We start from the raw sequence: 25,128 nt of genomic DNA on the forward strand, positions 1-25,128 counted from the left end.
TACTAGCAATTTTAACCTAGCCTGGGGTTCTCTTATTTCCGTTGATACTTGCTGGGGGTTAAAAGGCATTTCAAGAACCTGTATATATTAAAAAAAAAAAAAAAAAATTAAATTTAAAAACATCCCTTTTTCAAGTTTAAATAGTACACACTTTTTGTGAGATGGGAAATTAGAATGATATTTTTCATAATATGTCTCATTTTACAGACTGGTGTAAAAATATGGCTTTAAATGAAAAAAAAAAAAAAAATATATAAGCCAGAAAGAAAGCATTATGGTCCCGATTGCCCATGCTGAGTATTGCTACCTTTGCTATTAGTTGTTAAAAAAAAAAATGCATATCATTTTATGGTTCAATCACAGTTACAAATCAATAAACAAAATTATATTTAGGTCCATAACCAATCACAAATTCCCTGAAGAATTCAGGATTTCAAGAACTGCTGTAATGACTTCTTTTGCACAAGTGTCAAAACAATTTAATAAATAAATCTAACAATATACCCAAACCCAGTTCTCAATTTAGAACAAAAATGAGGATAGATGTCTTTCAAAAATGCTATAAGCATTTGCTTTCTTACGTTAACAAAGCACTTGGCAGGTCATAAAAATAGAACTTTGATCTTTTACATATAATTTATGAAGTGTTGAGAGTCAATGGATCCTTAAAAACATTTGGAACAGTCATGCCTTGGTGATTGTGGACCCAATAAAATCTCACAGAAGACAATGCTAGGTATGATCCTTCACGTACAATGTTAACAATAAGCTCTTTCCCTTAGGGAAGGCTTTGTATACCATTTCAATAGGAGTTCGGAATTCAGTTATTTTGGTCATAGTTCATCTTTCTCCATCATTTCAAAAGCTTCAATATCTTCTTTCCAATCTGCCAATATGGACTCTATCGGCTGCACTTTTTTGTCCCATCTCTCAGATTTCGAGTTTTCTGAATCCTGAATCTTATCTCCAGTGCTCTGTGTATCTTCAGGAAGAGCAGGTTTACCGTCTGGTGAGACATCTTCATTCTTAGGATGAAGAGAACTGTCAGTTTGTTGGGGTTGGGAAGTTTCAGACTTTGATTCTGACACCGTTTCTTCAGAGTCCTGGGCATCTGCTAAATTCTGCTGAGATAAGGAAGGTTCTGTCTGAATATCTTTTCGAGAGTCGTTTTCTGTTGATTTCTGTGTACCACTCTCCTCTTCCAAATCTAAAAACAGAACAAAAATTTGTTTAGTGCAAAATAATTGCTCACATTGTTACACAAATACCATGAGGTCCAAAAGAAAGACCATTGGCTTTATCACAACTCACTGATTAAAAAACTGATCTTGTATAAAAAGTATATTTTAATCACTTCAGCCCTGGAAGGCTTTACCCCCTTAATGACCAGGCAATTTTTTGAGATACAGCACTGCAGTACTTTAACTGACAATTGCACAGACGTGCAATGCTGTAGCCAAATAAATTGATGTCCTTTTTTTACCCACAAATAGAGCTTTTTTTTTGTTGCTATTCGGTCACCTCTGCGGTTTTTATTTTTTGCGCTATAAACAAAAAACCTAACAATTTTGAAAAGAAAAAACAATATATTTGATGCCCAAAACTGAATTGCGTATTCCAGGGATCATCTTAATTTTGCTTTGTATGGGAACACAATTATGTCTCACGCTCTAAAGTAATACTACTTTTAATACAAGAAAGTATTTTGTTTTCTTTAGGAACTACAGCTTGGATTGCATGCCAATAATAAAGCCATGAAAAGATGAAATTTAAATACTGCATTGAGCATCAATTACCTTACTGTTCAGCCTCCATATTAACCACTTTAAGACCGGCCACCGTTTGATGGTGGCACAGTGGGTCTCCTGTGCAAATTGCTGTACCTGTACGCCGGCTCGGGAGGACTTGATGTCCTCCAGGCGCCTGCAATTGCCTTGTAACACAGGCAGAGCGGGCAAATGCCCATTGTGACAGGTGACATGACAGGGATCTACTGTTCGGCAACAGTGATCTCGGTCATGTCCCAGTAAGCCCATTCCACACACAGTTAGAAACACTAATAGGGAACACCTTGATCAGTGTTAACCCCTTCCCTGCCAGTGACATTTACACAGTAATCAGTGGCTATTTTTAGCTCTGATCGCTGTATAAATGTCAATGGTGCCAAAAAAGTGTTAAAAAAGTGTCCGATCTGTCTGCCACAATCCCGATAAAAATCGCAGATCACTGCCATTATTAATAAAAATGCTTATTGCGATTTTTTTTTTTACCAAAAATATGTAGAATATATAAATCGGCAAGAAAGCTCTGTTTGGGAAAAAAATTACATTGTTTGGTTACAGCGTCGACAGGGCAATTGTCAGTTAAAGCGACACAGTGCCAATTCGCCAAAAAAATTTCATTAAGGGGGTAAAACCTTCTGGGGCTGAAGTGGTTAAACACCTCTTCCTAAGCCATGCAGCAGTTTAATAGATCAAAGTCACTTTCCTCTACAAACCAAACTAATGTTTTTCTCTGCTCATCATCCTCTTGAGCACTGGTCCCCTCACTGCCCTGCCTCTGGAGCCTATGAGAGAGGGACCTGGCTGCTGAAAGTATTGCCTCCACCAATAGGAGGTCCGCACATCAAGCAGGCAGTGATGTGGACACCAGAAAAACCCAAGGCTACAGTTGAGTAAAATTGGAATTGCTTAAATCCTGGAATTCAGCTATATATAAAAACACCCAGATCCTTCTTGATGACTTCCCTAGTTGTACTCCCTTTTTAATTTGTGCATATTTTAAGCCCTAGAGTCCCTGCATTCCAATTCACAACAGCAAGAGATTGTTAATGGCTCTCCATGGAACCTCTTCACAAATCTCTGATGCGGCTTCAGTGCGAATTTGGTCCATTTCAGGTCCCAATTCAGCCAAAAATTCTGTCTGAAATTGGTCCTGAAACAATGAACCAGGATGCACAGGACCCCTGCTGGGAAGTCGCATCGCTATTTGGTGTGAACCCAGCCTTACACTTCTCAACATTAAACCTCATTTGCCACATAATTGCCCAAACAGTCCATTCAGGTTTGCGTGCAAGTTAGAGAAATCCTGTAAGGATATTATTTCATTACACATTAGAAGCACATTACATTTTTGGCAGTATAAACAGCTATATTTATTACTTGCAGAGTTGTTAAAAGAAACAAAACAAGGGGGAATGTGCATGTATTGCAGAAATGTATAGAATATGTTTTGTTTTCCTTCGCTCACTTATACACTACAAATAAGCAGTGGCCAGTGGGACAAGTAACCAGAGCAGTAAGGGTCAGTGACCCCCACCTAGTAAGGAAACCGCAATACTAAATCTGACAGGGATTCTACCAGTGGTCCCCACAGCTCTAATGTCTTAGTTGGCGTTCCCTTAACATGAATATAAAGGATTCATGCTGACAGGCATTCAAGTCAAACGCTGCGCCTTCTATTCAAAAGCATGCAGCTGCATTTGAATGGAAAAAAGAGCATTTGAGCCGAAAAGGCTGTGCTTGATCTGTTGTCTGCAGTTCAAACAGCCCTTAATAGGACAAGCTGTGTCCAAAGAAACCTAGTGTTAAACAGGTCAACTGCAGCATTTGCATTTTTATTTTATTTATAAAAAAATGTGTTCCAAAAACGTACTTCAAAACGTAGGAACACAATGCAGGTGGACAAAAGCCTTTCCTATAGTAAAATGCAACGTTGTTAGCGGAAAATACTTACTGCTATCAATAATGTCGTTTGGGACAATTTTACCTTTAAAAATGGTAGCTGAAATTCCAGGAGAAGCACAAGTAAAGAAGGGAAAACATACGATAAACATAGGATTTTCATTGTGAAGATTACTATATTATAACACATTAAGAATCGTACACAGGTGAAATAGATCTGCATTTTAAAATACATTGAAATTACGGACAAATCATAGTTTTCTTTTGCAGAATGATCATTCATTTTCACATTACACATTCTGAAGAAAAAATTATATACTGTATATAAATCTATATACAGTAAAGGAAGCTGTAATGCCTGGGATTCCAGAGCCAACTGGACAAACAAGCTGAATGTTTAAAAGGGGAAGTGTAGTCTTTTTTTTTTTTTTTAAGTGCTGACAGTCAGGTTAAAGCGGTTCTCCACCCTAAAGTGAAGTCCCGCTGATCGGAACCCTCCGGTGTCACATTTGACACCTTTCAGGGGGGTGCAGATACCTGTCTAAAGACAGGTATTTGCACCCACTTCCGGCCCGGCATTCACGGGCAAAAGACGGGCATTGCGTCACATCCCGTCGCCCCCCCCCCCCTGTTGTGTGCTGGGAACACTCGGCTCCCAGCACACAGCGGGAGCCAATCGGCGGGCGCGGCGCGACTCGCGCATGCGCCGTAGGGAACCGGGCAGTGAAGCCGCAGCGCTTCACTTCCTGGTTCCCTCAGCGTGGATGGAGGGGGGAGCAGCAGGGTGACGAGCGATCGCTCGTGCTCTGCTGCGGACGGCGCTGGACTCCAGGACAGGTAAGTGTCCTTATATTAAAAGTCAGCAGCTGCAGTATTTGTAGCTGCTGGCTTTTAATATTTTTTTGGGGTGGAACATCCGCTTTAATTTTATATGACAGAAGAAATAGTTTTGAATTTCTGTTGTAGATGCTTCCACCTGCATGTCAACACTTTTAGAGAATACTGAGCAGTGCATGCAGTCAGCCATGTGTACAGTCTTGGCACGATTCTGTGCACGGACACATTCCAACCTGGCCAATCAGGAGGCAAAAGACTCTGAACCCTTTAAGAAGCTGGAAGCGCCTGCCAAGGAGGGGAGCGGTGGACATCGCAGTGCTGGAAGGCATCACTTTGCGGACCGAGTATGCCATAATGTGCAAATATGTTTTGCATACTTGCAAATATGGTAAAAAGACCTGGCGGGGGAAGAGGGTGTGACCAAAACCAGTCTACCAGTTTAGGTGGCACAATTCTAGCGAAAATGTTTTACATTTGGTTTGATTTGTCCATCAATGCATAAATGTGATCTCAAACAAGTGTCTCCTCTTTGATTAACATGTCAAATGATGCAACATACATAAATCAATTGAAAATACAAATCCATCAGAAACCATCTATGAGAAACTATGATTTATTTGTGCTTTATTATTTGACTCACACAGATATTTCCTCAACTGATCAGGAGTAATCAACAAAATTCTGCCACAGCAATGGAAGGGTCTGTGGTTAATAAATGCCTATACATGCTTGTTCAATTTGATTGCATCCAATGATCAACTGCATGATTATTTGTGTGGCCACTTTTAACTGGATCAAAGTGCTGATGATCAAATAGCATTTAAATTAGAGCTAAAAAATGTAAACCTTTTTTGGGGGGGTTTTGGATGAAAAGGGATTAGAACACCGTTCATATTTTTACTGTCTATGTCCACATCAGGGAGATTCATCCTCTCAAACTGTCCCGATTAATGTCACCAGAACAGGAATAGGAGGGGAAATCTTTTTTTCAGCTCTAGGACAGGAAGTGAGGGTGAAAACATGATGGATTTGGCAAAGGGCAAAAAAAAAAAAAAAAAAAAATGATCACGAGGAGTTAAAACCCTCTAACCAAAATGAAAGAAAAAAAAAAACATTGCTTTTAATTCCAATATAACTACTGGCCGTCATGTGAAAAGATAAGACCATTGTAATGGAGAGTGAACAAAAACACAGTTTATATAGTTACAATAAAAAGCAGATAATGTGCCCAAATGTAATCATCCAAAGGTTATATTACAGAACACATAAATGAGTAGGATGGTAAATGCTTCATGTGAACATAGTAAGACTATTTTACCTCGATCTTTGGCCTTATCAGACATAAGAACCTCCACTTCTTGGTATTCACGTATTGCATCAAGAATTATATTTCCCTCCTTGCTGAACAAAAACAGCATAGCAATTGTTATGTCATCAGTATTCTTCCCATCGCCAGCCATTTGAAAGAGAGGAGCTGTGTCACTGCTGCTACCTTCATTGTCGTCTGCAATACAAATATACAGATTGTATAGGTACTTTATAGAAGACAGACTGTGATGTTAAACAACCAAAGTAAATACCAGGAGTGCTAATGCTAGCAAGAAAATAAATAAATCAACAAAAACCAAGTGCCAAACAAGGATCCCAAGGAAGTCTTATTTTATTTGAGGGACGATGATCACCAAAATACGGCCGCAGCTTCCAAACTCAACAGACCAGATGAGAGAGAACATAGATAGACAAATGGGGAAGCGCTGATCCAAAGAATGATGAATAAAAATAATAAAAAAACAAAAACAAAACAAAACATGTTTATTAACCACTTAACATCCGCCCACCGTCATTTGATGCTCTATTGTTCCGATAGGACGTCATATGACGTCCTTTCATTTAAAGCCTCTAGGGGGCACGCGCGCACCCGTCGCGTCACTGGGAACACAGTGCGCATGCCCGGCTCCCCCAGTCACCCCCCTCCCCCCACAGTTAGAACACACCCAGGATACACATTTAACCCCTTCCCCGCACCTAGTGGTTAACCCCTTCCCTGCCAGTCACATTTATACAGTAATCAATGCATATTTATAGCACTGTTCACTGTATAAATGTGAACGGTCCCAAAAATGTGTCAAAAGTGTCCGATATGTCCACTATAATGTCGCAGTCCCGAAAAAAAAACGCAGATCGCCGACATTCTTAGTAAAAAATAAACAAAGAAAAATTATTATGTCCCCTATTTTGTAGGCAATATAACTTTTGCGCAAACCAGGTTATTGCGATTTTTTTTTTTACCAAAAATATGTAGAAGAATACGTATCGGCCTAAACAAAAAAACGCACAGGCGATCAAATACCATCAAAAGAAAGCTCCATTTGTGGGCAAAAAAGGACGCCAATTTTGTTTGGGAGCCACGTCGCATGACCGCGCAATTGTCAGTTAAATCGACGCAGTGCCAGAAGCTAAAATCTCATCTGGGCTGGAAGGGGGTGTATGTGCACAGTAGGCAAGTGGTTAAAAGAAAACAAATTGTATTGTAGCTGCCAAAAGTTGCAAAAAAAAGTCCAGAACAATAATCCGTAGAAAATACAAAATGTACAATTAAAATCCAAATGATAAGCTTGGCATTAGCAAAAACTTACAAGAACTGCAGGAAAACTTGGGAGCCAGGAGAGATGGAAAAGAGACTGACCCACCTGCAGAGAGAATTGCCAGAGGTGGGGTACTTCAGGAAGTGACAATGCACAAGAGTGCCAGAAGCGAGGGACTGTCCACCAGCCCCAACCTTCACGGCACTAACCACCTGGAGAGGAACAAGGAATGCTAGCAAGAAAGTCGTTCTATTTTTTAAAGCAGCCTTCCAGAATAGAAATTTGGCAGCTGCAAATGTTGATTTGTGGGCGAAGGTGCAAACGCAAGGGCTGTGGTCTATATACTTTGCTTTAACATTTTAGGGGTACATTCGGAAGGGAAACTCAATGAATGTAGCTTAGCAGCATATAACAAAGGATGGATAGTGATATCTGCTCTCTGTTTAGGAGTCACAGACCTGAGACAGTCTGGAGTCTATGAGCCTCAAATATGTTCCAATGTCCCTTAAGCACCTAAACCTAAGTAGCTTTGTTACACATATCCCTAACTAAGTGAAGCTGGTGCTGCACCTCTTTACAGGCCTATTACTGTCATGCGTCACATCAACTGCCAAAAAATGTTATGGGCCTAGGCACCAACTTCATCTAGAAAGTGGATATTTGCATAACAGAGCTCAATCTCTTCTGCCGCCAAAACATATCGGTTGTAAATGGCGTTATCAGCATCTTGCGTAACACAGGTACGATATTGATGTGTTTTCAATGCATTTCAACAGGGAGGTGCGTTTTTGGTGCATTTGTTTTTTTAACACTACAACAGAAGTGCAACAGACCAGTGTGAAGACATACATAAAATTTAAAGTACACACACACTGGGGAAAATTATTATTTGATCCCCTGCAGATTTTGTAAGTTTGCCCACTTACAAAATAAAAGGTCTATAACTTTTATCCTAGGTGTATTTTAACTGATAGACACAGAATATCAACCAAAAATCCCCCAAAAAAAAAAGAAAAGAAAAAACACACAATACAACTGTTATAAACTGAGTTGCAGTTCAGTGAGTAAAATGTTTGATCCCCAGGCAAAACATGACTTAGTACTTGGTGGAGAAACCCTTGTTGGCAAGCACAGAGGAAAGACGTTTCTTGTAGTTGGTGACCAGGTTTGCACACACCTCAGGAGGGATTTTGGTCCACTCTTTACAGGTCTTCTCTAAATCCTTAAAGTGGTTGTATAGTCATTTTGTTAAGGCTCACCTGTAGGTAAAAAAAATTCGCCTTGCAATGAGCCGCTGACTGCAGTGGCGCATGTGCATCTGGGATTCTTGGCTGAAGACCCGGCAGACGCCGGACCTTGCCGGAAAAAAGTCTCCCGCGAATGCGTGGGAGTGACATCGCGGCTCCAGCCACTCACTGCGCTGGAGCCGCGATACCCGAAAGACATGCCAAGGCAACATGTTAGCTACCTCGGAGTGGACCAGGTGAGTTACCGATGCCTTGTTCGAAGGTAAGTATTTCATAATGGGCTAGTATGCGGTGCATACTAGCTCATTATACAACCGCTTTAAGGATTTTTGGCTGTCGCTTGGCAACTTAAAGTTTCAGCTCCCTCCATAAATTAGGATCTGGAGACTGGCTAGGCCACTCCATGACCTTAACGTGCTTTTTGAGCCACTCCTTTGTTGCCCTGGCAGTATGTTTTGGGTCATTGTCATGCTGAAAGACCCATCTTCGGTGTTCTGGCTGAGGGAAGAAGGTTCTAATCCAAGATTTTACAATACATGGCCCTGTCCATTGGCCCCTCAATACAGCAAACTCAGTCTGTACTTTTAGCAAAGAAACAGCCCTAAAGCATAATATTTCCACCTCCATGCATGACTGAAGGGATGGTGGTCTTAGGGTTATAGTCAGCTTTTTTTCTTCCTCCAAACACAGAGAGTCCCCTTCCTGAGGAAAGCACTTGTAAAGCCTTACCAATAAACATCTAAATGATTTAGAGAAGCATTGGGAGAAAGTGCTGTGGTCAGATCTGACCAAAATTGAGCTCTTTGGCATGACCTCGACTCAATGGGGCAGATCCTACAAAGAAGTTATGCTGGCGTATCTATTGATACGCCGCGTAACTTCTAGTTTGCTCCGGCGTATCTTTGTTTTGTATCCACAAAACAAGATTCGCCTGAAGCTGTGCTAGATCCGACTGGCGTACGTCTTAGTACGCCGTCGGATCTAAGGTGCATATTTCCGCTGGCCGCTAGGTGGCGTTTCCATCGATTTCCGCATCGAGTATGCAAATTAGCTAGATACGGCGATCCACGAACGTACGTCCGGCGCATTTTTTTACGTCGTTTCCGTAAGGCTTTTTTCGGCGTATAGTTACCCCTGCTATATGAGGCGTATCCTATGTTAAGTATGGCCGTCGTTCCCGCGTCTAATTTTTAATTTTTTTCGTTGTTTGCGCAAGTCGTTCGCGAATAGGGCTTTGCGTAGAATGACGTTCACGTTGTAAGCATTGACTTGTTGCGGGTTAATTTCGAGCATGCGCACTGGGATACCCCCATGGACGGCGCATGCACCGTTAAAAAAAAAAACGTCATTTACATCGGGTCAAGACGTATTTACATAAAACACGCCCCCTCACATCCATTTAAATTGCGTGCCCTTACACCTCCAAAGTTACACTACGCCGCCGTAACTTACGGCGCAAATTCTTTGAGGATAAGGAAAATACGCTGAAAGTTACGGCGGCGTAGTGTATCAGAGATACGCTACGCCGGACGCAACAATGCGCCAGGCTACGTGGATCTGGCCCAATGTGTTTAGAGGAATAAAAACACAGACTATGACCCCAAGAAAATCATCCCTACAGTCTAGCACAGGGGTGGAAACATGATGCTTTGGGGCGGTTTCTCTGCTAAAGATACAGGTTGACTTTGCCACATTAAATAGGCCAATGGACAGGGCCATGTATTGTAAAATCTTGGATGAGAACCTTCTTCCCTCAGGGAAAAAAATAAACTGCATAAGTGATTAAATGGCACCAAAAGAAATCGCTATTTGTGGGGGGCGGAAAAAAGGACATACATTTTATTTGTGTACAGCGTCGCACAACCGCACAATTCTCGCCTTGTCATTAATGTGTTAAACCTTCGGGTCCGTAAGTGGTAAATGAGACAGCCAGGGTCTTAAAGGCCCTGGATGTCTCCCTTGTGCTCCACTGAATGTAATGCAATGCAGGTCGCACTGCATTACGTTCTCTCCAGGCAGGGGGAAAACGGTCAATAGGGACCCGGAAGTGACATCATACACGTCACTTCTGGGTCAGCAGCAAGAAGAGGATGAGAGCGGACATGTGTCCTCCACATGGCTGAACCCGATATGCCAGTTCTGGGCCCACAGATGGGCAAGCAGAACCCAGGATACATAGCCAGGGGCACGCAGGGCGTGAAACAGCCGATTTGTCCTTGAGGTTTTCACTTCTCCAGTCCAATCACAGATCACCCTGAGAGCAGAGCCTGTCCAATCAGCTACACACCTCGGCAAAGCACACTCCCCAGGAGATGGAAGGCCCAACCCCTTTAGGATGGGGATCTCCTCCGAGACCCACTCAGCTCGGAGCATGCAAGCTGGTGTCAGCAGTGAATGGGCTGAAAAAAGCCCAGGTGCCAGGACGCAACTTCTAATCGCAATGGCGACCTGGTGCCTAGGATTGGTCGAGCCCTGACAAAGCATGTCTTTTGGAAGCAGAAAGCGACATCGTCTTTAAGCAGCAACAGTTTAATTTTGCCCACGGTTAAGTTTAGGTAGTAATCATCCACAGCAAGACCGAATAAATTATAGTATACGATTTAAAGCGTCCATCAAGAAACTAAGGGCACAGAGAAAATCCTCCTGGTATCTGCCAAACTCCGACATCCAATGAGCCCAGACCTTGAAGCTTTGACATATTCCCACAAATTGCAGGTCATAACCGGAAAGGATTGTGGAAAGCTGATGATGTAACCCAGTAATAGCAGATAAGAATTAATCTATTGACACAAAAGAAATTGATGGTTTTTGTCTTTGGAGTGTGGCAGGAAATTGGAGTACCCGGAGGAAACCCACACAGGCACAGGGAGAACATGCAAACACCAGGCAGGGAGTGCCATGGTTGGGATTTGAACGATCTAGTGCTGCCGAACTGCTTAGCCACTGTGCTGCTCTGTGTGCCAACTTCCTTCCACCAGTTTGAGATCCGTTTTAAAAAGGAACTTTGATTTTTGTACTGCCGGCATTTTAAAAAATACATTTGAGCAGACAGAATTACAGTAATTTTAGCTTAAAGTTTAAAGCATAAGCTACACATAATTATCACATGTAGAAAAACAGAGACTAACTCAGGTTGGGCAGGGCATCAAGCAAATTAAGAACATGAATGCAGAATCGATGACCGTCACCTTTTATTAGCACCTACCAATAACAATTCCTCCAATTGCTCCAGATTTCTGTACATTTCGAGCCTTCTCTGCAAACATGCACTGACCCCTATTCATAAGTGCAATTCTTCCTTTGATGTTTTCGGAGTTTATTATTTCTGAGCAGCCACTGTAAGGTTCAGCTTTGGCTACAAAGCCTCGGGTCTGTGGAAACAGAATGTTAATGAACAGGGATCGGGATCAAATTATTTTCTTGATAACTATACAAACTGCATTTAATGAAACCTCTTTCCAAAATTTAGATATAGATCAAAACCTCACCAGAGCATAAAACTACAAAACAGGGTAAAGACTGGTACACACAGGCTGAATTTCGGCCTGTTCAACAGAAACAGCCTGACAGGCTTCTGTCGGCTTTGGCCAGCTTCTTTTTTTTCAGCCTGCTGGGTTGAACTAAGAAAACCGATAGTGTGTACTAGGCTTAAGTTCTAATAAGTACTGCATCCATAAATTTCCAGCTTGTTCTATTGATAAGATCGTTGATTATGTAAAAACAAAAACTAGAACATACTAGCAGCATAATTTATCACTAATTCAACAATTATTTATTGTGTAATCTACACTGAGAGGTCACTCTATTGGGCACACCTATTTAGGGTTTTCATTTTGTCAGAAACAATGCCCAGATGGGCGGAATAGATGCATTGTTCAACTGTTAAAGTGTATCTATGGTCAAAAAAAAAATTCCTATATTCATTTGCACATTGCATTTCAATAATTTCTAGCCTATGTTCTATAATTTCCGCAGCATGTGCGCGTCTCGAGGCCACGCGGCGGCTTAACCTGTGATTGCCGTGTTCTTCAGACATAGCGAGTCACAAATCGGCCCTGTACCTGTGTGATCTGTTACCAATGATGTAAACAAAGGCTGCAGCCTTTGAAGTCATTCCTCTTAAAGCGATCAGCTGTGAGAAGAGGAATGAAATTGAGTAATACAACGTTGGGCACTGTACTACATACTTAAGTGAAAAAGAAAAGCAATTATCTGTCTTCGAAAACATTTGCGATAAGAATCCTCATGCTAGAAACATGATATCAATCCTTTACTCTCAACTACTCTCGCAATCGAACAATGGGAAATTATCCTATGTTCACAAATGGGAATAGGACATTGGTACAGAACTGAGTACAGCGGAATGGGATCAAATTTGGAACAACACCAAAACAGCATCTTTCAATGTGTTAGCGGCAGAGACAAATTTCAAAGTACTATCTAGGTGGTATTTAGTGCCGACTAGAGTGGCTAAATTCACGCGAAACTATTCTGAGTTATGCTTTAGGGAATGCTCTAACAAAGGAACATATATTCATACCTGGTGGTCGTGCCCAAAGGCGCAGACATTTTGGTCGGAAATTTTTCAATTAATAAACGCCCTCACAAACAAAACAATTCCTTTGGACCCCAAAACGGCTCTACTCAATTTAAAGCCAGACAATATATCACACGTTCAATTTAACCTAATAAGACAGCTTCTTACGGCTGCGAAACAAACCATAGCGAAGGCTTGGAAAACTCCAAATTTGTTAATAAGCGAAACTGTTAGCAGAATGAACACAGCAATCACATATGCCAAGATGTCGGCAATAGAAACGGACACGATCACCAGATTTGGACGTATATGGAAGCCCTGGATTACACATGTAATGCAAAACACATTTGTTAATGATGTTATGATGCCATGGTAGCCCAGCCATCGTACAGATGGCCTGACTAATTGACAGCAAAATGTTGGAAGATCCCCGGTCTAGTCCTGCAGACGCCCCATCCCTACCTTCCCTCCCTTTCCTCCCCTTTTGATTTTTTCTTTTTGTCTTGAAACTGTAGCAACTATTCTGTTAGGAAATTCAGGAACTTTACAACTAGCAAGAAACTCCTAGTGCCACGAGAGCACTATGACACAAGGAATGGAGACACTTGACTATAACGACAATACCTCAAATTACTAGTGATATGTGTCAATTGTTTTCTCAATTTTCGAGTTAATTCTAATTTTACTCCTAATAGTGAATATATCTGATAGAGTTATAATGCTTTCCATGCTAACTAGGCTACCGTTATGAGAAGGAGTTTCTCTCTGTATAAGACAGATTTGAAAATGTTTGTATACTTTCTATTGCTGAAGCAAAATAAAGATATTTTGACACGGAAAAAGAAAAGCAAAAACAAAAATGATTACGGTCACTATATCAGTGAAGCGCCAGTTCAACATACAGTCTCTGATCATTAGCCAGAGCAGTACAATGTCACCATAGTGACACGTCATTGTTCTGGTGACAGGGTTTTGTTTTTTTGTTGGGTTAATTTACACTTGGGTAAGAGTGATCCACGTTTGGACTGCTCTTCAGAGAGAATTTAACAAAAGGTGCTCCTTGGGCCCCTCTATGTGGTTAGGCTGTGAAAAAGCCTCACACATGTAGTATCGTCATACTGAAGAGCAGTAGTAGAATGTTTTTCCACATGTTTTTTTTTTTTTTTTTTTTTTTAAAGGCCAGTAAATATTCCTAATCTAATCGAACCTAACCTAACCTAGAATTAGGAGTTTGTCCTCTTGAGCTAAAAAAGGAGGCTCTGGGTGACCCATTCAAGCTTTTAAAGCTAAGGAATTTTAACTGATTTTATATTTTTGTATCGATAAATGATTATATTTTAAGATTGTGTATACTGTAGTGCCTAAATAAGTAAATCTAGAGCTCACTATTCCCAGTATATCTCCAATTAAGGATGTGGCACTGTTAATTATTGTCCTGCATGAACAGTATCACACTGTGGTGATACTTCCCTTTGAAAATCTATTTTAAAAGCTTAGTATTAGCTGTGTAAGAGCAGCTATTGTAATCTCTAAAGTTCTGCTGTGCTTAGGATTTCTGGAGGATTGACTAACCTGTAAATTCCATAACCTGAAATACAGGTTGACCTGGAACACAGGTTGATAGTCATAGATCCTGGGATGTAGGCTGGCACCTTTATAGGATATGATTGGACACCGGCAAAACTTTTGAGGACACACCCCTGAGCATCACCCTAAAACCCTTACCCACTCCGTGAGTACTCAGTTTTGTAGCAATCAGAATAATAGAGAGTAACAAAGAACAGAGGAAAGGGTGACCTGTGTCATGTACACCAAGATATAGAACTTATAGATAAGCCAAAATATATTTTTCGAACTGTACAGTACAGGACACAGGCTTAATATTCACAGAACCTGGGACATCCCTAAACAATGAATTAGAATGATGGGCAACAGCAAGGTTACCAGAACTGTGCCCAGAGGCCCAAGAATAATGAAGGTCAACAGATCCAACAGAGTGCTTGAGGGATTTTGTGCGCCAAGTCAAAAGGAATGAACATTGGCTTAGAATGCAAAGCACCTCATGCTCTACACAGGCTTTAACTTCTGAGGCGGCAGAAACCCTGGAGGAGGCAAATGGAGCTTTCTGTTGTGTCAATTTGTCAAGTGCCTCACTGACAAGATACCCTTCTCCAAAGGGCATAAGAAAGTTTAGCTAATCAGGCTTTTAAACCACAAGATTGTGTGCATAACGGATAAAAAAAACGGGTACATGTTCCCTATGCAGAGGTACTACAGGGGGTATTTGACAGAAAGGGGAGGGGAAAAATTATCAACGACTAGACTTACTGAAATGTTACAGTAAAACCCACAGTATTAGATAGATTTACTCCTCCATGACATCACAGAGCTTGTGGATGTTAGAGACCTTGCGCTCCTCCACCTTATGTTTGAGGATGCCCAACAGATGTGCAATAGGGTTTAGGTCTGGAGACATGCTTGGCAAGTCCATCACCTTTACCCTCAGCTTCTTTAGCAAGGCAGTGGTCGTCTTGGAGGTGTGTTTGGGGTCGTAATCATATTGGAATACTGCCCTGTGGCCCAGTCTCCGAAGGGAGGGGATCATGCTCTGCTTCAGTATGTCACAGTACATCTTGGCATTCATGGTTCCCTCAATGAACTGTAGCTCCCCAGTGATGGCAGCACTCATGCAGTCCCAGACCATGATACTCCCCCACCACCATGCTTGACTGTAGGCAAGACACACTAGTCTTTGTCCTCCTCACCTGGTTGCTGCCACACACGCTTGACACCATCTGAACCAAATACATTTATCTTGAAATCATCAGACCACAGGACATGGTTCCAGTAATCCATGTCTTAGTCAGCTTGTCTTCAGCAAACTGTTTGCGGGCTTTCTTGTGCATCATCTTTAGAAGAAACTATGGTCTGGGCACTGACAGGCTGACCCCCCCCACCTCTTCAACCTCTGCAGCAATGCTGGCAGCACTCATATGTCTCTTTCCCAAAGACAACCTCTAGATATGACACTGAGCATGTGCACTCAACTTCTTTGGTCGACCATGGTGAGGCCTGTTTGAGGTGCCATGTTGAACTTCCAGTGACCAGTATGAGAGAGTGAGAGTGATAACACCAAAGTTAACACACCTGCTCCCCATTCACACCTGAGACCTTGTAACACCAACAAGTCACATTACACCTGGGAGGGAAAATGTCTAATTGGGCCCGATTTGGAAATTTTCACTTAGGGGTGTACTCACTTTTGTTGCCAGCAGTTTAGATATGGGCTGTGTGTTCTGTTATTTTGAAGGGACAGCAAATTTACACTGTAATACAAGCTGTACACTTAACTACTTTACATTGTAACAAAGTGCCACCTGGGCCACCTTGGCAGTGTTGGCTCCGTACAAGATTTTGCGGTCCACTAGTGACTAGCTGGTGGTGTCACAGGTCCAGCCAGCACAGGGGCAAGCCTCCTACGCACCGATTATGGCCCATGGAGAGAGCAGATCATTCTCTAATGATGGGAAACCACTTAATGGATGCTGAGAGCGTGGTTTGGATTACTCTAAATAAGGACAAGAAAGCTTCCCTTCTGGAGTGCATGGAAAGAGGCAATATTAATCTTGCACAGGTTAATGGTCAGAGGGAAAATGGTTACCCTCCAGCACACAGGGTTGGAGAGGCTCCTTAAAATGGGGCAGAAATATTTATGGGAAATATCCCTTAGAAATCGATGAAGATGAATTAATGCCACCTTTTTAGACTGCTGGAATATTGTAGCAGTTTGTCTTATAGCGTGTTTTAGACTTTTTGTCTGAGGTGGGGTTTGTGCGTTTATTGTTAAGTGTCTTTTTCCCCATTGTTAATTGGGCCACCTATTGTTTCTGTCTGCTAGTATAAGGTCCACTCCACCTTGGTAGCAAACTATTGTGGGATGTTATAGGTTTATGTGGATTAGCTTACAGGTTAATGAAATCACTGTCAACTATTAGTTGCTAGAGGGGGTAATGTCTCCAACGGTCATTCCTGCTGATAAGGCCATCTATGTGCCCAGTTACTGATTGAATTATTTGTTGAAAAGTCTGAATGTACCTGAATCTCATGTAAGTGAATGTACAGTTGACCCTACCCTGTGTAATTTTTTAAATCTCTTTGTACTTGTGTTTCAATAAACAGTTGATGTTTTGCGCAACCCTACGCTGTGTCCCAACAAGTGACTGGGTGAGCGATGGGATCTTAGATTGTTCTGTTACAAAGCAAGGGAAGCTTATATGATGGACATACTCCTCTTGAGTACCGGGGACCGTCACCAGTGGTATAAATAAAGCAGGACTGGAGCAAGAGATGGCTTTTGATCTGGGACTCAGTAAGCCAACCCCTGAGAGAGCCATCATTGTGAAGTTTGCTTTGTGAGAAAGAGAGAAAAGGTTTGTATTATCTTTGTTTTGTTGGAGAAGCCCTTCACCTGCGAGTTAGGAAACCTGAAATGTTTAGTTTGTGCCTTGATGGCAAGGATTTATTTTCTGTTTGATTTACATGCAACCTTTAAAAAATAAAACTGGCTAAAAGCCCGATTTTAAGAAAACCTGCCATCTGGACGATCTTTTTTAGCTAATTGGGTATATATGCGTACACGTGTAAATTACTGCACTAAAAACAAACTTTTCTATTTTTGTTTTATGGCTCTGTACTCCTCGCTCTATTTCTCTATATTTATGCAGTTGTATGTATGGTTCCATAGACTACAATGCATCTATATGCAGATCAGTAAAGAACATGGCTTTTCTACTCCCCTGTGCAAAAGGCCTAAAAGTGAATAAGTTTTAAACATATATTGTGGTTTTGCCTGATCGTTTTAACATGTAAATGCATACTATTCAAGATACACAAATAATGTAAGGCAAGTAATGGAGATATTGTGGGTCTTGCCTGTTCATGTTGCTAATCCCTATAGTGGGTCCAGGGTTAGCCCATTATGGTGGGCACCCCCCCCCCCCAAAGTGGTGTACAGCATCTGGGTTCCACAGAGATGGAAATCTGCATTGCACACTATGGCCAAATATAACCATTTGCACAAATTGTCGAGTTGAGCTTTACTGAGGCTACGCTGATCCCGGTGCACTGCAACTATTGTGTTATTAGAAGACAATGAGGAGTTTGAGTAAAGAGTTGACTTATGAATCCAAAGTAAAATAATAAGAACCGAGGACTCGCACAGTGAGGTAGAAATATTAGGAAGACGTATTTTAAAGTAAACATATACATAGACAGTAACTTAAAGTTAAACCTTTTTAATGTACGTAGACTCCTAATGCCGCGTACACACGATCATTTTTCGGCATGAAAAAAACGTTTTTAAAAAAAAGATGGTGTGTGGGCTTCACATAATTTTTCGGGTTCTGAAAAACGACAATTTTTTTTCTCGAACATGCTGCATTTTTTAACAATGTTTTAAATGATGTTTTTCGGGTTGTAAAAAATGATCGTGTGTGGGCTAAAACAACGTTAAAAACCCGCGCATGCTCAGAAGTTATGAGACGGGAGAGCTCGTTCTGGTAAAACTACCATTCGTAAAGGAGTAAGCACATTCATCACGCTGTAACAGACAGAAAAGCGTGAATCGTCTTTTAATAACAGGAAATCAGCTAAAGCAGCCCCAAGGGTGGCGTCATTCTCATGGAACTTCCCCTTTATAGTGACGTCGTACGTGTTGTACGTCACCACGCTTTGCTAGAGCATTTTTTTAAAACAATGGTGTGTGGGCAACGCCGTTTTAATGATAAAGTTGGAAAAAACAAAGTTTTTTCTACATGCCGAAAAACTTCGTTTTTTTCATGCCGAAAAATTATCGTGTGTACGCGGCATAAGAGTCAGCCAGCCTGACACTACTGAAATCTGATATTTCAATAAATGGATTAATGCTTAGGTCTACTGGTGTATATAAAAGATCCCTGGTTTCAGAGCCAGTCTTAAAATAACACTTTTCCCACCATTTGGAAAAGAACATTTAGTAAATAAATCAGTAGAGGGAGCCACCACAGACATCCCATCACTTCAATGCACAGAGTTATTTAATTGTTCGAACTTGCAATCTGTATACCTGTCCTGAGACAGGCATCAACTAAAATTAGAACCGCAAGTAGGTCAGCATGACAGTCATGCAACTACGATATTTGGAAGGTCACTAATGGCAAACTATATTTTTTTTCAAGAAAAGATTCCAAGCAGCTACTAACACATGTATTTTAAACACCAGTACTCACCCCTGCAATGTTCTTGGAGAGATCCATTCCAAATTGAGCAGGCCCTGCAGTCAATACCACTCTTCCATAAAATGGATGAGAAACTATCTGAACGGCACGCGGTGGCAACTGCTGTTCCTTCTGCTGTTGGCTGGAAAGTTCAATCATTTCTTGCATAAAACGCAAGCCATCTTCAGCATCTACAGAGGTGGCAGCCTAGAAAACAGAGCACAACATTTATATCACTAGGGCTGCAACTAACCATTATTTTCATAATCGATTAGTTGGCCAATTATTGTTTTGATGAATCTATTAATCGGATAATAGCCTTAAAAAAAAAAATGTGCATTTTTTTGGTACAATTTGTTGTTGGGCAGATTACAAACCACCCCCCCCCCCCGTTTTACTTACCACAAAACTCCTGGGCTTGTTCCCGTGATGGTTTGCCCCTGCTTGAGGCGGCTCGTCATTGGAGATAACAGCGCAGCCATTGACTCATGCTGCGGTCAATCACATCCAATGATGCGGCACGCCGGGCTGAGTGATACAGTCGGCGGCTATAGCCCTAGGATAGATCACGGGAGCGCGCCCGCAAGCCAACCCCTTTGGAAGAGAGCTTTCCATGAAGGGGGTTAGCGCTTGCAGGGAGGAGCCGAGACAGCCTCAGAAGGCCAGGATTGGGGCCACTCTGTGCAAAACTAATTGCACAGTGGAGGCAAGTATGACATGTTTGTTATTTATTTATTTTTTTAAACCCGAAGCCATACAACCCCTTTAAGCCTTACAAGACTCCAGGACAAAAACAAGGCCACCACTTATCCTAAAATATCAAGCCAAAAAGGGAAATTTTATGTAGGTAAAGTTTAATTTTGTAAACCTTTCAAATTAGACAGCTAAAACAGGTTGAAAATAAATTGTGTTATTTACAAACATAACCCATGCAGGTTTATTTCTATTCTGCACACAATTTTTTTTAGGCGTCTGGAGTCGGTTTAGAAACCCAAAGATGTCCTGTCAACATTACAATTTTGTAACCGATTATTCTACACGTCAAAAATAATACAAAATGTTTGAAAAATTTGAATTTGTGTAGAGGGTTTTGCCTTTAGACAGAGACCTGTTAACCCTCTGAAAGAAAACCTGAAAGACCAGTATTACATATACGCAAAATAAAAAAAGGAAACCCATTGGAATTGTCTGGATTTCCGACTGACTTCTAAAATGCGATTCCGTTTTACCTTTGTTTAAGAACTGCTTACAATGTGCCTATATATGGAATAGGAAGCAAACTGTAAAACATAGAGGGACAGGCATTACCAAATCTATTACTTGTGGCATATATTATGTGTTCCCATATATGGCTTGTAACACTCATTCAATCTATAGTATGTCAGCTGTACTACTTTGCTCTTGGAGAATCAAGATTGGCAATTCTGTTATCTACAGCTTTTGTCAGCATGTTTATTTTCACTAAAGTCCTGATAAAGATCTAGATCAGGCTGAAGCTTTTGGAATTGAGGTTACTTAGAATAATTGGATCTTTACACTTAGGGGTCTATTTATACAATTATCTGCATAGCGTTTTGACTAGCTAAACTACATGTACATTCATTCTATGCGAATAAACCAAATGTAAGAAGGGGTAAAAAAATCAAATGGTCTTAAGGTATTTTGTGTTCTGGTTGAACTTTTTTTCAGCTATGGACAGTAATCCATGCACAGATGGGAATCCCCCCTGTACATTCCTCATTACCAGTGATATATACAAGGTCTGCAAAGTGTCCGATTTGTATTACGATCCAGCAAATTAACAAATCAGAAGGCACAACTATGTTATAAAAGAAAGGGACAAGATGCGCCAATCTGAGTGCAGTAAGCCCAAATTTGTCCGGGGGGTGCATGTCTTGTCCGGGGGGTGCATGTCTTGAGGACCCGTAGTCCTCTGTGGCTCTCCGGTGTTCCTGTCCCCGGACACCGATTACCATCAGCTTGCTGCAGTTTGTACTTTGGATGCCCGCAAGTCGAGACCACCGAATGACTCCAGGCACGCATCTCATCATTGATCATCTGCGTCTCCCCATCCCGGTCTTTTGCCTACCATCTACCTTTGTTTGTGAGTAGGCATTTTATATATGTATATCTATTTGTTTCATCCATTAAATTTGGGCTTACTGCACTCAGATTGGCGCATCTTGTCCCTTTCTTTTTGAACCGCTCAGAGCATTGCTTCTGCTTCAGGTGCTGCCGCTAAGTGTCCTCCACAGCCATCTATACTACAATTTTCTAATCCAGGACTTTCATGGACATTATTAGTATTATTGGACTTCCTTATTAGACTTTTATACACCTCAGCTTATTTTGTTTACTCTATTGGATCGTGCGCCACATATCCTCTCTTTTGCATAACAACTATGTTATAGTTCACAAATTATTCATACACTGGGTACGTGCTGTCCATCTAGACCAGGGGTAGGCAACTTCGGCAATCCAGCTGTGGCGAAACTACAAATCCCATCATGCCTATGCCTCCAAGAGTCATGCCTGTGATTGTCAGGGTCTTGCAATGCTTCATGTAGTTTCACCAGAGCTGGAGGGCCAAGGTTGCCTACCCCTGATCTAGACTATCCAAAGCATACTCATGAATTATCTCATTTGACAGTGAGCAAGAGAATAACAGCCCTGCATTTTCAAACACTGACACCTTAAAAGAAAAAAAAGAAGTGTTAGATGGAGTCCACGTGTGACCCCAGTGTCAGTCCTCCCTTAGGAGATTTATTGTTAAGTGTCCTGATGTTGTACTTGTGAAACCAGGATTTCCTCCAAAAAGCATCTCTCTAGTGCAGGTAACAATAATCGATTCTTTATGCAGTTCAAGAATATCACATAAAAAGACAGGTTTAATCGACCCGACTGGTGATTGATGCTGAGCTGGTTATGAAGTTACTGTGCACACACAGTTGTATGCGGTCAGCAATACAACCCCAATTCCAAGAAAGTTGGGACACTGTGTAAAATCCTCTATAAAAATGAATGCAATGATTTGCACATCTCATAAACCCATATTTTATTCACTACAGAAAATAGAAAAAAAAATTAAAAAAAAATTCAACTGAGAAAATGTACAATTTTAAGCAACATGTCTCAAAAAGGTTGAAACACGGCAATAGAAAAGCTGGCAAAGTAAATGGTACAAACAAGGAAGAGCTGGAAGAACAATTTGCAACCAATTAGATCAATTGGTAACAGGTCAGTAAATTGATTGGGTAAAAAAAATGGCATCTTAGAAAGTCAGTGTCAAGAGTAAGGATGGGCTAAATTTCATCAATCTGTAAAAAGCTGCATCTAAAAATTGTAAAACAATATCAGAATAATGCTCCTCAACATAAAATTTCTAAGACTTTAAATATATCATCTTCTACAAGGGACAAGGTCAAAACGCAATATTGGATGCTTGAGATCTTCCAGCCCTGCATTAAAAACAGGCACGATTCTGTGATAGACATCACTGCATAGGCTCAAAAATGCTTCTTATAATAATAAATAAATAAATAAAATCACTGGTCTGAACAGTGTTCATCGTGCTATCCAAAAACGCAAGGTAAAGCTCTATTATACAAAGAACGGGTATCTCAACATGACCCAGAAATGCCACCATCTTCTCTGGGCCAAAGTTCATTTAAAATGGGCTGTTGCAAAGTGGAAAATGGTTCTGTGGTCAGACGAAACAAAATGTGGCATTTTTTGGCAATCAAGGGAGTGACATCATCTGGACTAAAGAGGAGACTGACTTTCCGGCTTGTTATCAGCGCTACATCACTGATGGTATGGGGGTACATTAGTGCATATGAAATGGGTCAGCTTGCACATCTGGGAAGGCACCATCAATGCGGAAATATATATCCAGATTTTAGAGCAACGTATCAACTCATCAAGATGAGGTCTTTTTCAGGGAAGGCCTTGCGTATTTCAGCAGGACAATGTTACACTGCATATATGACAACAGAATGGTCTTGTGGTGGAAGAGTTCAGGTGCCTAACTGGCCTGTCTGATGTCCAGATCTTTCAGCAATTGAAAAAAAAAAAAAAATACCACAAAGACCCAGGGTTATTAAGCAGGTAAAATCCTATATCAGGCAAGAATTGAAAACATTCTTCTCCCAAAACGCCTGCAACTGGTCTCCTCAGTTTCCAGACGTTTAGGCTCCTCTGTTCACATATGCTGCGGCCATGGCTCTGGGTCTAGTGCAGGGGTGCCCAACCTTTTGAAGAGTGAGGGCCATTTAACCGACTTGGTAACCGATCGTGGGCCACAATGAGTGGAGCGGGCGGATGACATGCATACTGCAGAGCGGACATGGACACTCCCCATTCTACTCTATGGACCCTCCGATCTGATCTGCCCAGATGGAAGGGGAAGGATGCCCATCTATTTTTTTTTTTAGCGGCTCTGATTGGAGGTAGAGTACAACAAGTAAATTATGCGCAAAAAAACAGAGTAATAAATATTAAGTCAGCATAAACAGCATACAGAGCATGGAGCAAATGTCAAAATAGGCAATGAGTCCAGGCTGTTGGTAGTGTGATATGAATTTGGGTAATAAGTCTGGGGTGTGGTAAGTATTGATGGGGGTATGCTCTCAGGGCTGCCATCAGTAGGGAACAGAAACCATGTTCCAATTCTGGAGAGACAAGCAAGGAGGTAGGCAGGTGTAAGTGGACACAAGCCTGTTTGCATCTGCCCCACCATAGAGGTGAATGGAAGGTCCGATTGGGTCGGACTGATCCTGTGGAAGGGGCCTAAGGCTGCTTTCACACTGATGCGCTGCAGTTTACCGGCACCACGGGTGCAGCGCAGTGCACCTGTGGATTTTCTGCACTTTACCATAGACTTCTATTATATACTGCAGATGTGGTGCACTTTCAGAAAGCGAGCCAAACCCACAGGTAATTACAGAAGTCTATGGCTCAGTCCAGGTAACCCACATGTACACTACACTTCACCCGCGGATCAGTTGAAAGCAGCCCAGTAACCAATGCAGAAGATATGCCCATGTATACACTGTGATTTTAGTAATGAACTGACCTATAATAAACATCTTCTATTCAGGTATTTCCGGCTGCTGTTGTCCAAGGCGTAGCACATTTGGTATCACTCCGCCTGTGACAGAAGCCGGCGCTATACAGGAAGCATTGGCTTATGTGGCTCTGCTCCACAGCCACTTGCTTCCTCTACTGCTCGCTTCATTCACAACACTGATGCTCTGGAATAGAGGGTCAGGAACCCAAGATCTGCGATTGCCAACCCATCACAGAGCAGGAGGTCGTGGGCCACATCTGAGGGCTTCGCGGGCCACATGTGGCCCCCCTGATCTAGTGCATCCCTGTTCATCGATTCAAGTGCAAAAGACACACAGGACCCTTTTTTAATGCGGACCGCGGCCGCCCCGGAGCTGTGTGAACTGGCTCTATCGAGAGCCGGGCACACTCTTCTGTCATATGAATTGGATAAAGAGAACCCTGAATCCAATTCGAATGTGTGTGAACATAGCCTTACAGGAAGTTGTTAGAAGAGAGGATGCTACAGCGTGGTAAACATATATTTTTCAGATGCAGTGCTGCATAACTGTACACACCAAAACTCGTGTGCCTTGTTTTACCTTAGATAAAATGTAAAAAAACAAAGTGGAAGAGATTGCCTGTGTATTGGAAATCCTTTACATAAACATTTTTAATTTGTTTATCGTCAGTGTCATTTATGATTTTATGTAAAACATTTCTAGCACACAGCCATTTTTATCCTTTGTTTTCTTCTTTGCAGTTTATTTTATTTAAAGTAACATATGCAGCACTAGTTGATGTCGGCAGCAGCGATAAGAACTTGAAATTAATACAGGCAATATTGAAATAATTTACAGAGATTGCACAAGGGTTTTTACATTATCTTAATACAGTGGAAAACACGACTGTGTCACAACATTTTGGGAATTGGGGTTG

General features: G+C 41.5%; 1 protein-coding gene across 2 annotated transcripts in view; it reads right to left on the reverse strand.

The window, feature by feature from the left end:
* Nucleotides 1-324: 324 nt before the first annotated feature.
* The window catches only part of EDEM3 (ER degradation enhancing alpha-mannosidase like protein 3), a 127,056-nt gene continuing 102,252 nt past the window's right edge, over nt 325-25,128 (reverse strand). Inside the window, exons 17-21 of one of the 2 annotated variants that reach the window (XM_040359803.1) lie at nt 19,156-19,350; nt 11,558-11,723; nt 5,839-6,024; nt 3,736-3,783; nt 325-1,207 (exon numbers count right to left, since the gene is read on the reverse strand). In XM_040359803.1, coding sequence (XP_040215737.1) covers nt 834-1,207; nt 3,736-3,783; nt 5,839-6,024; nt 11,558-11,723; nt 19,156-19,350 — 969 coding nt within the window. In that variant the 3' untranslated portion in view covers nt 325-833. The remainder of the gene's footprint in view (nt 1,208-3,735; nt 3,784-5,838; nt 6,025-11,557; nt 11,724-19,155; nt 19,351-25,128) is intronic. The other variant, XM_040359804.1, reaches the window with a different exon arrangement.

This window comes from Rana temporaria, chromosome 7 (assembly GCF_905171775.1).
Source record: "Rana temporaria chromosome 7, aRanTem1.1, whole genome shotgun sequence".
NCBI lineage: Eukaryota > Metazoa > Chordata > Amphibia > Anura > Ranidae > Rana > Rana temporaria.